Here is a 13,333-nt window from a genome sequence, read left to right as displayed (position 1 = left end):
GGGGTCTTGCTCTTGCTCAGGCTGGTCTCGAACTCCTGAGCTCACACAATCCTCCCACCTCGGTTTCCCAGAGTGCTGTGATTATAGGCATGAGCCACCACGCCCGGCCTAGACCAGGACGTTGCAGTTGGCCACGGCCCGGTCCCTCCTCCCTCAATATGCCTTTTCCAGGAGGAAAGAAAAGTGAAGGCCGCTGAGAGCCGCTGCAGAGGCAGCAGACAGGCCCAGCGGGGCCACCGCTATCCCCGGACGGCACCACGTCCCCTCTCCCTGGAGCTCAGCCGGCTCTGTCCTGAGGTTGGGCTGGGACCCAGAGGGCCAATCCACTGTCTAGGTGCGTGCAGAGGGCTCGAAGCCGGCGAGCGAGGGATGAGTTCTCTGGGTGCTTTCACGTGGATTCTTGGAGAGTGCAGACCTACTACGTCGCTGCGCAGTGGGGCGGAGCAGCCCTGGGACTCGGAGAGACAGCCAGGCTGGGATCCGGGGAGGGCCGGGATGTGGCTGGACACACTGATGCCTGCGTGGTGGGAAATGCCCCAGTTCCTCTGCAGCCCTTAGGGCCCTGCCCTCCTCTGTGGGCCACAGAGCCTGGGGGAAGGGCGGTGCTTTGGGGAAACCAAGTCCCTGCCATCCCCCGGGTGCCCATCCAGACGTTGTTGGGGACGCGTTGCAGCCCCCGTCGTGGCGATGGGTGGAACGGGCTTGCGATTAATGTGGAAAATGAATAGCCGTGCTCCAAACGGGCTCGCCGGGAGAGTTGTGGGGCCCAGGGAGAGAGCATTAATGTGTTGGCACGTTATTGGTGCTAATCACTTAAAATGTGTGCCTTTATTAGAGCTTTAATGAGCGCCACTTAAACTGTGCATTAAGAAGAGGAACTGCGGAGAGGCCGGCGGGCCGGGTGGCAGGCAGTCGTAATTCTAATTGAAATGCTTTTAGTGCAGGGAAAACTTGCTGGATTCGGCGATCCCTCGTACTTTCCAGAGCTCGCCATTGTGTCTTTGCAGCTGGGTGCCTGTGCCCCGCTCTCCGCCTTGGCGCGTGCCTGCGCACACGTGTGCCTGCACTCTCTCTTGCACGCCAGTGCACCCTGACACCAGCAAGCCACCCAGGGTGTGCGCTGGCCTGGAGACTGCGGCCTGAGGTCTGTGTGGCCTTCCGTAAGGTCCTCGAGCCAGCCGCGGCTGTGGGTCAGTCTGGGGCGGGGTCGGTCCCCATGGGTCTGCTACGAGCATGGCACACCACACCTTGTGTCGTCCACATGGCAGCCCTCTGCCACCTTGCAGTGCCGGCTGGGGACCAGGACACAGGCACAGCTGTGAGGGAGCGACCAGCCCCCAACGCCCTGCTGTTAGCACAGGGGAGCTTGGTCGCGCCCCAGTCTGCCCCACCCAGGCCACGTCTCTCCCCGTCCTCCTGCCTCCTGGGGCGCCCCCATGCCGTGCCAGTGCCCAGGCCAGCTTCCTGGCAGTTGTCACGGGCACAGCGGGTGGCAGAGGGGGACGCAGGGCCCTGCGCCGCCTGCCTTGGCTCCCATGGTGCCGACGCCAGGGGCACAAGGCTGAGCCTGGGACAGCAGCCTGGGCTTCTGGGTCAGGGACGTCCTTCTGCAGCAGGGACCGTGTGCATCGCCCTGAGGGTGTCGGGCTCCTCCGCTGCCCCTGGGCCCCTGGTGGGGTGAGTGGGATGCGCCAGGCACCGTCACGAATCCTGGGGCTTACCTCATTTTAACTGTGAAACTTGCGTCTTTGCCGTGAACTTTGGCTACTGTGTGATGTGGAAGCTTCCCTGAGCTGTGCCAGTCAAGTTCTGGAGCGAGCGGAGCTGGCGCTCTGAGTTGCTCACGCCGTGGCCGCTGCAGGTCCGGGACGGAGCGCGCTCGGGGGGCAGAACGGGTTCCTGAGTGTAAACTCGGCCCGCCGCGCTTGCTGTGGCCTTGTGGAGGGTTGGGCGGGGTGGTGGCCGCTCTGCTGTTTCCCAGCATGGCTGGGGGCCAAGCACGGGTGGGATGGTGGCCCAGGCCTCAGTTTCCTCACCGTCTAGTGGCAGCGGGGACACCTGTGGGGCCCTGAGCGAGGCATGTGCTCCCGGCAGGGTGTGGGTCGGAGCCAGAGCCCGCTGGGGCTGTCTCACCCTTTGCCGTCGGTTCTTCCCGAGAGACTTGCTGGGGGCCTTGAAGGCAGCGCCCGTGTGGGGAGCACCGCCCGTCCCCGCCGTTGGCTGGCCTGGTTCTAGAACGTCGGGGGGCCACACCGAGCCTTCTTCCAGGGCTGTGCTCTCACGTAGACGGTGGTGCAGCCGATTTTGTCCAGGGGGAGCTCAGGGGACGTCTGTGCGCAGCCGTGCCCTGCGCTGTGGGGGCCCAGGTGTGTGCCGTGGGCAGGACCCTGTCACACAGGCAACCCCGATTCTTCTTGTGGCGGGGAGACTCCCAGCTGCCCCCCACTGCTGGGCAGACACATCCGGGCATTCGCTCACATCACGCAAAGGCCGGAAGCCATCTCTGTGGTCCACCCCCCAGCACGTATGGCGAGAGGTGGTACCCGTGTGTTTCTTTCCCTCCAAGCTGCGGGCCTGGGGCCCCGAGACCCCCCTGCAGGTCCAGCCGAATCCCGCACTTCCACAGCCCACACTCAGGGAGGAAGACCCTGCTCAGAGCGTGGCGTCCTCCCCGCCGTGGCGTGAGACTGAGGCATGTCCTTTCTGCCCTAGGCTTCTTCCCCGGGAGCTCGCAGGGCTGCGACGCCTTCCTGCGGCACAAGATGACGCTCATCTCGCCCATCATCCTGAAGAAGTACGGGATCCCCTTCAGCCGGGTGCGTACAGGCGCGGCTCGGGCCCTGTGGTGGAGGGAGGGTCTGGGCCCAGGCCCAGGGGGCCACAAACGCCCCAGGAGACAGGCTTCTTAACCCTGAAGAAGGTTCTAGAACAACAGCAAGCCCAGGGCGGGCTAAGTTGGCCCAGCAGTTAGCCCCAGCTCTCCTGCAGTGGGGAGAGGCTGGCGGAGGGCAGAGCTTGAGTCGGGGAGTAAGAGGGGGGTCTTGGCTTTCCCTCCCCTCCCAAATGAAACCAAACCAGAACCACCACCCAGGTGCAGCACCCGAGGCCCCTCTGCAGGGTCTGCAGTGGGCAGAGGGGCAGGGCCGGCTCGCCAGGGAGCCCTGGAGACCGCAGAGCAGGCTGTCCTGGCCTCTTTCCCAGGTGGGAACCCAGTTCCACTGGGCCAGGCCACACCCCGTCAGCCGGCCTTTGAGAGAACGAATGCTGTTCAAAGACGAAATACCTGCCTCTGCCGCGGCGTGGAGATTGCGCTCGTTCAGTTTGCCGCACTAGCAGCTGCTCTGCTCGTCCTTGCGGAGGCCGTGGCGGAGGAGACCTGGAGTGAGGGGTCTGGCGTGGTGACGAGCTGCTGGCCCTGTGGCAGGCGGGCCGTGGGCAGGAGGTGGGCAGGACCTCCCTGCACCTGGGGTTTGCAGGCCCCAGCCCAGTGGGACTTGGGTGCACCTGGCCTGGGGGGGCGGGCTCTGCTCTCTGGGTCCAGCCCTGCAAGAGTGTCCGCTCCATGCGGTTCCTTCCCGTGGGGGAGCCTCGTGGACGAGAAGGTCTAGGCCTGTGTCCCCAGGTTGGTCCAGGCAAGGCATGTGCCTGGAACCTTCCGTGCAGGCTCTGGGCCTCGGCGCCGGGGGCTGGGCAGGAGAGGAGGACCCTCGAGGGAATCCAGTTTTGAAGGTTTCCCATGAAGAGCAATTTGTCAGACTCCGGAGCTCATTCTGCGATGAGACTCCTCGCTCCGAGCTCTTGACATCAAGTGTCAGCAAGTCGGAAATTGCTTCTGACATTTCAATCAAACCGCCGGCAGCGTCGGCTCGCGGATCGGGGATCCGTGCTCTCTAACGGGGCCACGACCAGGAGGCCGACGCCAGCCGCCTGCAGCGCTCATCAGCGGAGGATTTTGCTCTGAGAAGTGCAGTTTTCTGTTCTTCCATCTCCCCCCCTTCTGTTTTCTGTTTTCAACGTTACTCGTCACAAGCAGAGTCGCAGACAGATCGTGGCATTGCTCATGGAAGTGAGAAGTACTGATTTTCCGGCTGGTTTGTCCAGAACGTTCCCCAAAGTGGTGCTTCCTGGAGGGGGTTGCCGTGGAAGGGGTCAGCTGGCCGGCGCGGACTCTGGGTCAGCGTCTATACTGCACTGCAGTTTGTACAGAACTGCTGAACCGGAACCAAAGGCAACTCACCTCGGCCCCAGAGGGGCTGCTGTTCGCGCTCTGAGAGGCCGCGCACGACCACGGGGTCGGGTGGGGGAGGCTCTGGTCGGGGCAGCCACGCCCCCACACACCCCACGCGGCACTGGGGGGGCCGGGCAGCGGTGTCGCCAGCCGCACAGAGCAGCCCCTGCGTCTCCCGGCCTCAGGTGCGATGGGCTCCGGATGAATGTCCCTCTCAGTGCGGTGTGGGTCCCCTCATCAGAATTCCTGGCAGCCTTCAGACGAGCGACTCCCGTACTCCTCTTATAAATCTTTGTAATGGTATTTACTTCTAGAAGGGAAAGCAGATCAATAGCAGGGCTTTTTAATAATTAAAAGTGTGTATTTCTGTAATCTGCCATTGACTTCCTCATTTATACTGCAAGAGCTCAAGAAGAAACTGAATGCTCCGTGGCTGGCATGTGGGGCTGCGACCCGTCACCACTGATTACGCGGCTGCCTGGCCTGTCCATCATCCCAGACGCCTTCTGATTTATTGTCGGAATGATGCTGATGGCAGTGACGTGGAGGACAGACACCATGGGCTCGAAATGAAGCCACGAGGACGCGGGTTTTCTCACAGGAACACGATCTTCTTGTTCTGAGGATGTCTTTGGTTCTGGGCTGTGGTTCCTGGGAGGGGTCATGCCGGGTGAACGAGGCCCTGATGTCGGCGCCTGCCCGGCTCCACGCTGCCACCCGCCCAGCCCACCCCTGCGTCCAGGGTTTCAGTCTTGGCATCTTGGAGACCCGGCTGCGTTCTGCAGAAGGGTCGAGTCTGGCGGCTCCGGCACGTGCCACGCATGTGCCTGCAGGCCAGGTCTCTGCCACGCTGGGGACAGGCCTGCGGGAGAGCAGGGGAGTGTCCAACTTGGCCTTAGAGGACGAGCGAGGGAGGGTGTCCTGGGGCCAGCTCAAACGGGACAAGAACATCAGTGACTGCATTTTCTTAAACACCCCTGAACCTAGGTTACATTTCCCCTTGTTTCACGGAGCTCTGAGTGGCACGGGCAGAAGCCAGCCCAGAGAAGCTGGGCCATGGGCGGAGGCGGCCGGGGCCTTGGGGCCACACATAGGGTTCCTCCCCACCCCGCTTTCCTGCCACGCGCTCCGTTCCACTGTGTGCAGCTGTCACTTGGATGGGAATTTAAAAACATAACTTAATGCACACTGGCTTCCCTTGATTGGTGCAATTAATTATTTGAAAAGAGAAATACCATAGTGTTCTTAAGGCCTGGCTTTTCTCCAAGCTGCGTCCGTTTTGATGGATTTTTGACGCTGTGTCTGGCTTCTGGCTTCGAGAAGTCTTGCTTCCCCCTGCCGCTCCCTGCTTCCCCGCCCCCACCAGGGTTTTGCCTCCTCGTTGGTGGGTTCAGTGAATCCAGAGATTTCCACTCGTCTCTCCGGAGGAATGAACGAAGACTAGCGAGCCCGAGAACTGCAAGTCAAGGACACAGGACGAACGACCCAAGAATGGGCGTGAAAGGCGAGAACACACTGGACGGAGGAGACGCACAAGTGAACCAACATGATTTGGCGTTTGGCGTCTCTCGGGGTCAGAGAAAGGCAGTTGGAACCGGGAGGTGCCACTGCCCGGCCACAGGAGTGGCTCAGGTCAAAACCACGCTGCCAGCGAGGCCGGGAGAGGTGGCCAGAATGCTCGGTCACGACCAGCAGGAACGAAAGCGGCGCGACCACCATGGCAAAGCGCTTGGCAGATTCTTGGAAACGTAAACACCTGCCCTCTGCCCTGGCAGTACCACTCGTGGGCATGTTTGCTCAGGAGGAACGGAAACACACGTCCACGTGGAGATTCGTTCACCAGTGTTCTTAGCAGCTTTCTTCACAAGAGCCCCAAGAGTGGATAAATAAGTGACAGCATATCTGCATGGCTAATACTGATCCGTCACGGGCAGGAGCGAACCACTGGGCCAGGCGACAGGAGGCACCGATCTCAAAAACACGCCCCGAGAAAGACGCAGGCGCGGGAAAGCCCCCCGTCACCTGCGTGTTTGTGAAGCTCCAGGAAGAGCGGTGCTCTGCGGTGACAGCGTATCCGCCGTATCGGGCAGGGGCTGCCTGGAGAGGGCTGGCAGGGCCGGGTACTGCCCAGGGCGCCAGGAACGTTCTGTTCCTGCTTGGGGCGGTGGACACGTGGGCGTGTGTACGTGACGTCCAGAACTCCAAGCAACGTGCAGTCCGAGAGTCGTACCCCGTGGTGAATAAAGACAGAGACATCCACCTGACTTCCAGGAGAGTCATTTCCACTCTGTGAGCCTCAGTTTCCACATCTGTGAATGGGACCCACGGCCGCACCTCCAAGAAGCACTTGGCCCGAGTCCCGGGCACAGAAGGCGGAAACGATCACTGCTGTTACTTGTCGTGTTTGGCAGCGCTTTATCGAAAGGCTTGGCGGCCAGCAGCAGAGCGGGGGCAGGGGGTGCTCAGTGTGCTCCTCTGGGTGTCCCCTCCCCGCAGGTGCCAGGGGATGAGGCTGCAGCCCCCCCATTCCTTCCAGACCTTTGGGGACAGCGTTTCAGTGTTCCAGACCTTCCGGAACAGCATTCTGGAAGCCTCAGGTCTGGGGTCATCGTGAGCCCCTAACCTTGTCACACACACCCCAGCGCCTTGGTTTGGGGAGGGGTCTCTGTTTCAGAGACCCGCTCAGAGTCTTACTGGCCAGACCGTTGGAATCGGGTGTGGAAACGGCAGAGCTCTGGTCGGTGACGTCGTGGCACGTGGCTGTTTCTCGGTCTCTCTCGACCTCCGTAGACCCCCTTCTTGGGATAGGGCGGAGAGACTGTGTGTGGGGTGGCAGCGTGGCGTAGGCCACCCTGGCATGTTCTGTGCGTGAAGCTGTTCCTTCCTTCCTCCTGCAAGGCAAGATGCTGTCCCACGCACATGCCCCCGTCTTGTCCTTGGAGGGCTCTGCAGCTGCCACCAATACCCACCCCCACAGCTATGTGGGACCACGTCACGGTGGCCGCGAGCCTCACTCAGCCGCCTCCAGAGCAGGACCCGTCTTTGCTCACCGCAGACGTCCAGCAGAAGTGCCGGAAGCTACGGAATCCAGCAGTGTCTCCACGTGCGCCCACCCAGACGATGCTGTGTTACCCGGGGCGGGGCTGGGGTCCCGCTGGGTCTGGGCGAGCGGGTGCCGGGGCAGAGCTGTGGACTGACCGTGCACCACACGTCCTTCCCCGGCCACGTGGGAAGCTGGGCTGGAGCCCGCAGAGTTACCTGGAAAGAACCACCTTTGACTTGGCACAGCTCCGTTGGCTCGCAAGGTTGGGCTCCCTGGCACCTGCTGGGAAGTCCTGGAGCCCACGTCCCCTGCTGTGCCCTGTGGTGGCTCCCAGTGGCCGCCGCCCCTCACTTGTCCGCCTTTTTCTCCGCAGATCACGCAGGAGGCCGGGGAGTTTATGATCACGTTTCCCTACGGCTACCACGCTGGCTTCAATCACGGCTTCAACTGTGCGGAATCTACCAATTTTGCCACGCTGCGGTGGATCGATTACGGCAAAGTGGCCACTCAGGTCAGAGCCGCAGACTGCGCGAAAGGGCCCGGGCAGGGCGGGAGGTGGCCCTTCCCTGCCTGCGTGGCCCAGGGCTTGTGCCTCGGCCGTTCATTCTCCGTCGGGGCCCGAACTCTGGACCAGGGTCCGCTTCCGGATCCGCAGGGAGCGTGTGCCCAAAACACTCCTTGCCTTGGGGAGTGGAGAGGATGGGAGGAGGCGCACGGGTCAGGCGGGGCACGGTGGCCTCGGGCCGTCTCCGGTGTGCTCTACCCGGCGTGGGGCTTGGGTGGGCTCAGCTGGGCGGCTCCCATCTTGGGTGGGGACTCTACCCGGCCAGCACCATCGTCTCCCCGTCCTGGCTGAGCCCACGGGCGTACTCTGTCCGCGTCCAGTCCCAGGATGGGTGTTCATGGACCCTTCTCCTCTGAGAGCCGTTTGGCGTCTGCCTTCGTCCTTCCCCTGGCTCCGTCCGTCTCCTGCTTCCCTGCCGGGGCATTCCCAGTGGTGTGGGGGCCGAGTCAGTGTCCCCCACCACCAAGCTCTCTGTTGCTTGAGAGCGTCCTGCTGCCGTGGTGGTCCCTGGGTGTTACGGAAAGCTGGGAGACGCATTTGATTTCTTTCCTGGTGACTTGCCATTGCTGGTGTCGGAAGACTGATTGTTGGGCGACAGCTTGGCCTCCTGAGCCGAGTGCTTGCTCTCCAATTCCTCCTGACTCTGCGTGCCGTCTGTGTGCACGCGGTTCCCAGCCGTGTGGGGCGCGTGAGGCCCTCTCGGTCTCTGCGTCGCTCGGCGCCCTTTGGGCCCAGGCTGGCCTTGGAGGTCCAGACGGCAGGGGACGTGGACTGGACAGGCTGTGAACCCCAGGCCTCAGGGGGGGGTGTTGGAACCTGCCCTTCCCTAGTTGCCTGCACGGGGACGGGGACAGTTTCCTCCCAGGACTGTGCCTGTAGGCCTCTGGGTGCCTGTCCCCACCACCCCCCGAGTAAGGCCGTGCGTTCTCCCGCAGGCCGTTTGGCCCTGGCGCACGGCTGCTCTTCTGGGCGACACTGGACAGCCCAGCTCTTCCTGGCCTTCTCTGTCCCCTGCGGAGACGGGCCCAGGGACCACGTGGCTCCTATGGTGCCACGGAACAGGAGCGTCCCCTCCGCTGGGCTGCGGAAAACGGGTGCTTCTCCCCAGCCCCCCAAGTGCAGAGCCCTCTGGTTCTTCCAGGGCCGGGACTGGGGCAAACAGGAGTTTCACCAGGTCCAGACATGGGGGCAGGGGTGATGGGAGAGGTCACAGGGCCAGACCCCGAGTTGTCCGATGCACCCAGCATTTTCTAGATGTCACACCTTTACAGACGAGGCCTCGGGATGTGGCCGGGTGGCACGGAGCAGTGAGTGCAAACCACAGAATCCCTCGCTTGTGGTCTGTTCGTGTTGATTATATACACCCCTATTTTTGGGTGTATCAGTTTAAACAAAATATTAAGATGAATTTCACCTTTTTTAGTTTTTTTGAACTTTCTCAGCGTGGCCGCTAGAAGAACGGAAAGTGCGTAGGTGGCTTGCGATACATCTCTCCTGGGCCCCGCTGGTCTGCAGAGCTTGGCCAGCCTTTATCTCCTAGTTATTTGTTTCTCTGCCTCCGCCGTTCCGTGTGGTTTGGAAAGGAAACGGGCGGTGTAGCGAGGACGACTCGCGGGATGCCCCAGGGACTCGATTCAGAGATCGTGGCTGTGTGTAGGGAAGCTCTGGGCTTAGCCGAGAAGAGAGCCGCGAGTCGGGATTTTCTCTCTGCTCTGAAGGAAGATCTCGGGGCCACCGTGGGTGACCAGCCCGGCGGCAGAGGGAGACGTGCGCCCTGGCCTCGGGCTTGCCCTGGAGGTGCTCTCAGAGCCGAAGCTGCGGTGGGGCGGCGGGGACTGCCCAGATATTAAAAGCAGTTTGGGGTTCAGCCATGTGTTCACAAACAAGTGACATTTGGGAAGTGCAGCGTTAGATCCGGCCGCCACGCTTACATTGTCAGGCGGCGTAGCGCGAAATTACGGAACAAGTGGCGCTCAGCCCTCGGACCAAGCCGGGGGTCCGGGCGGGCGTCCAGGTGCCGGGCTCCCTGTCGGAGCCCCCCCGGCCGCCCTGGCCCCTGCTCAGGCTGCCCCGGTGTGGTCAGGCCTGGCCTGGAGTGTCGCCAGCCACGAGGTCTCCGTGGCCGTCCTAGAATGTCAGTGGCACTTGGGCTTCTTGTCGGGGCAGGGTCTGCTGCTCCCCAAAGTGGTCCAGGCTGGAGAGGCTGTCAGAGCGTCACACCTCACAGGTGACACACTGAGGAGCCCTCAGAGCAGGAGTCATCAAGGTAGGGACGCTGCTCAGGCCAGACGGGGCTCCAGGGCTTGTCCCGGACTCTCCGGCTCCTGCCTGCCTCCTGCGGGCCTGAGCGCCCCGTCCCACTCGCGTTCTGGGCCGCTGTGTTTGAGCGCGTTCGTCGGAGGGGAGCCAGGGAGGATTCCGGCTTCCTGGACTCGCAGAGAGGCGTGTCGGCTTGTCGGTTTGTTCTCCTTCAGGCTCCCGGAGCCCGCCCCCCACCGCGTTGTCCCTTCCCTGTCATCCTCTCTGTGCTTGGGAGTCACGGGTGAGAAGCCGCACTCCTGCACGTGGCCGGCCCATGTGGATTTCAGCTGTCCATACTCGGGGCTCACACAGTGGGGACCGGGGGACAGATCTGGCGGCTGCCTGTCTCCCTGCCGTCTGCAAGCTGAGCCTGGGGTTTGCATCTTTAAAGGGTTGGGGACAATCAAAAGAAGATTATGTGGCCTGTGACAGTTACATGAACCTCGAGTTTCAGCCCATAACTGAGTTTCCTTGGTACACGGTTGTGCCTGTTCACTGACTGTTGACTATGGCCACGTTTGCCCTGCGGTGACAGAGGTGAGTGGTTTTCACAGAGACTAGCTGGCCCGAAAACCCAAAAACATTTGCTATTTGGCCCATACAGGGGAATTCTTTTGCCCCTGGTCTAGCAAACCCAGGGTGGGCTTCTCTGCCAGCTAGGTGGGCCGATCAGCCTCAGGGCCGCCTGCAGGACGGCCGCCTCCTTCCTCCCCCAGCCCCGGGCCCTGCTGGCATAGGGCTGCTCTGCTAGCAGTGTGGCCCTCAACCCCTCACCTCCACCCCCGAGTCAGAGCAGCTCCCTCCGGGGTTCCGGATGGGCCCCCCCATAGCTGGGGCCTCCCAGCAGGCCTGGCCGGGCCAAGCGCTGTAACACTGCTGCCAGCCACCTGCAGAGCGTCCCTGACTGCCCTATGGTGGGTGCAGGTCTGCCCCGCGGGCCAGATGGTCTCCAGGGCTCCTCCTGGCTGTAAAATCCCAGAGAAATACGATTTCCCTGCAGCGGAACTCGCCCAGATTTACAGCCTCGGGCCAGAGCCCCCCGGGCGGAGCTGCCCGAGCCCGTCCACACACGAAGGAGGTGGCGAGGCGCTCTTCCACCTCCGCCCTCTGCCGCAGCAGGGCTGGCGCCCGCCCAAGCCTCACCAGCCTCGTCCCACTGCCCATCTGCAAATGCCCACCTGCACTCCGAGGCCATTGCCGGCTGGGAGATGGCATTCACTCCCGTGGGCGTTTTCCTTTCTGGGTCACCCTTCGGGGATTAACCCTCAGTACCCGTCGCGCAGCGGGCGGCACCGTCAGCGCGCCACAGAGGGCGGGAGGAAGGCCAGGTGGCTGCAGTCATGCCTCCACTCCCCACTCAGCCCCATGACACCTGCGCCCCGCCTGGTGGGTGACCCCCAGTTGAGACAACCACAAAGGTCCCCAGACACCCCCCAGTGTCCCCTGGAGACAGGACCAGCTCCAGTGAGACCCGCTGGCCTAGTGGCACTTTCACATCTCGTCCGTGCGTCCGGGCGGTGGGGTGCGCAGCGCAGCTGGAACAATTGGTGTCCCTGGCGGCTTCATAGCTCAGGTTTCCCGATTCCTTCCTCGTCTCCTGCCAAGGCCCCACGGCTAGAGCACTGGGTCTGCGACTGCCCATCCGTGTGCCGCGTCCCCAACCCACAAGCAACCGCGCTCCGCCGTGGTCAGCAGCCTGGTGCTGGAAGTCCCTTACGCACATGGCAGTGAGGTCTCGAACCCCAGCAGGCCGTCTCACTAGACAGAGCCCCCACCTCGGGGACGGACCCCGGTTTCGGGGGCTGTGGGTTCCGTTAATGTCACACACTTTGTCCCGTGGGTGGGCGGGGAGCTGGGCTGACGGGAGGGGTGTGGGATCCAGGCCTCGGCACGGTGCGGGGTTAAGTCTCCTCTGTAGGAGTCGTTCCTCTTGCAGGAACTAAATGCTGAGAGAGATTGAGGCTGCTTTCTCCCTGGGGAACTGGAGGCTCTTACCAACGTGCTGTGGGGGGAGACCCAGTCCTCCTGTGCGTGGAGGCAGCACCTGCTCCTGGGGCGGGGGGATGGGCGCCCCCACCGGGCAGGCCCTGAGTGTCCGAGGGGTGGCAGCCACCCTCAGGGCCCACCGTTGTCAGGGTGGGAGTCCAAGGTTTCATTTCCTCTGGCACGAGGTTCCGCCAGCCAGACGTGCCCAAGCCCAGCACTCCTGCCTGGACTGCGGTCACCGGGGCCGGGGAGGGGCCAGGGCATGACGGCTAGTGGGGATGGAGCCTCCTTTTCGGGTGATGGGAAGGGTCTAAATGTGGCAGCTCTCTGGATGTACTAAAGCTGCTGAATCGTACACTTGGTGAGTTATGTGGCGTTTCCATGAATCTGAAAAATTGTCCGAAAAAGTCCTACCACTCCAGATCAGTTCTTAGCGGATCTGGAAGCATCATTCGATAAAAAACGGGCGAAAGAGTTGCCCAGGCAATACAAAGAAGCATCACAGAGGCTGTGAGGGGTCAGGGAAGATGTCGTGTTCGCCAAGCCAGGGCTGTCCTGCGTCCCAAACACCAGAGCGCAGTACGTAGGTGGCAGATCAGCACCAACGAGGTGGTTATTTTGCTTGCGAGACTGGGAAAGGTGTTTGGAGTCGGGAGGCCTGGGACCCCCAGGGTGAGGACCCCAGACCCATGGGTGGGCTGCCGAGGGGTTGGGGGGACCTCCTGGGCCCACCTTTCCAGCAGGCCATCTGCCGTCGGTTAAATGTGTGTGTCTGCTGCAGGCAGAGCTTCCCCTGGGACAAGTGCCCCCTGGCGGTTTCAGGTACGGGGGCATCTGCTGCCTCGTCGGTTACAGCAGTGGTGAGGGCGTATCTACGACCAGAGGTGGGTCGGACCCACGGACTATCTCACGGCCGTGGAGTCTGCTCCGTGTTTGTGGGCGTGGAGGGACGGGCACAGCACTTCAAGTGAGAAAATCGGCTGCGGACTGTGAATATGTAACCCCATTTTTGTAGGGGCTTGTGGTCCCCAAAATAGGGGGAAGATTTGCCCAAATATTGGCTGACACTAGCGCGATGTGGTGGATTTGCGGATACCTTAAAAACAGGCACTAACTTCTCAGTACGTTTCTGTCTTTTTCTAACTTTTATTTTTAAACAGCGAGCTCCTCTGGTGATAGTTGAGGAGTGTGGCTCTTTAGGGGAGGGAGG

The 13,333-nt window shown here is 62.2% G+C and overlaps 1 protein-coding gene across 4 annotated transcripts in view; it reads left to right on the top strand.

Moving 5' to 3' along the window:
- KDM4B (lysine (K)-specific demethylase 4B) overlaps positions 1-13,333 on the top strand; it is a 167,831-nt gene that overhangs the window by 108,988 nt on the left and 45,510 nt on the right. For all 4 annotated transcript variants that reach the window (XM_012646297.1, XM_012646295.1, XM_012646294.1 and 1 more), the window contains 2 exons: positions 2,713-2,816; positions 7,645-7,782. In XM_012646297.1, the coding sequence (XP_012501751.1) occupies positions 2,713-2,816; positions 7,645-7,782 (242 nt within the window). The remainder of the gene's footprint in view (positions 1-2,712; positions 2,817-7,644; positions 7,783-13,333) is intronic.

Source organism: Propithecus coquereli, unplaced genomic scaffold (assembly GCF_000956105.1).
Source record: "Propithecus coquereli isolate 6110/MARCELLA unplaced genomic scaffold, Pcoq_1.0 Scaffold241, whole genome shotgun sequence".
Classification (NCBI taxonomy): Eukaryota; Metazoa; Chordata; class Mammalia; order Primates; family Indriidae; genus Propithecus; species Propithecus coquereli.
This window is presented reverse-complemented; position numbering and strand designations above follow the sequence as displayed.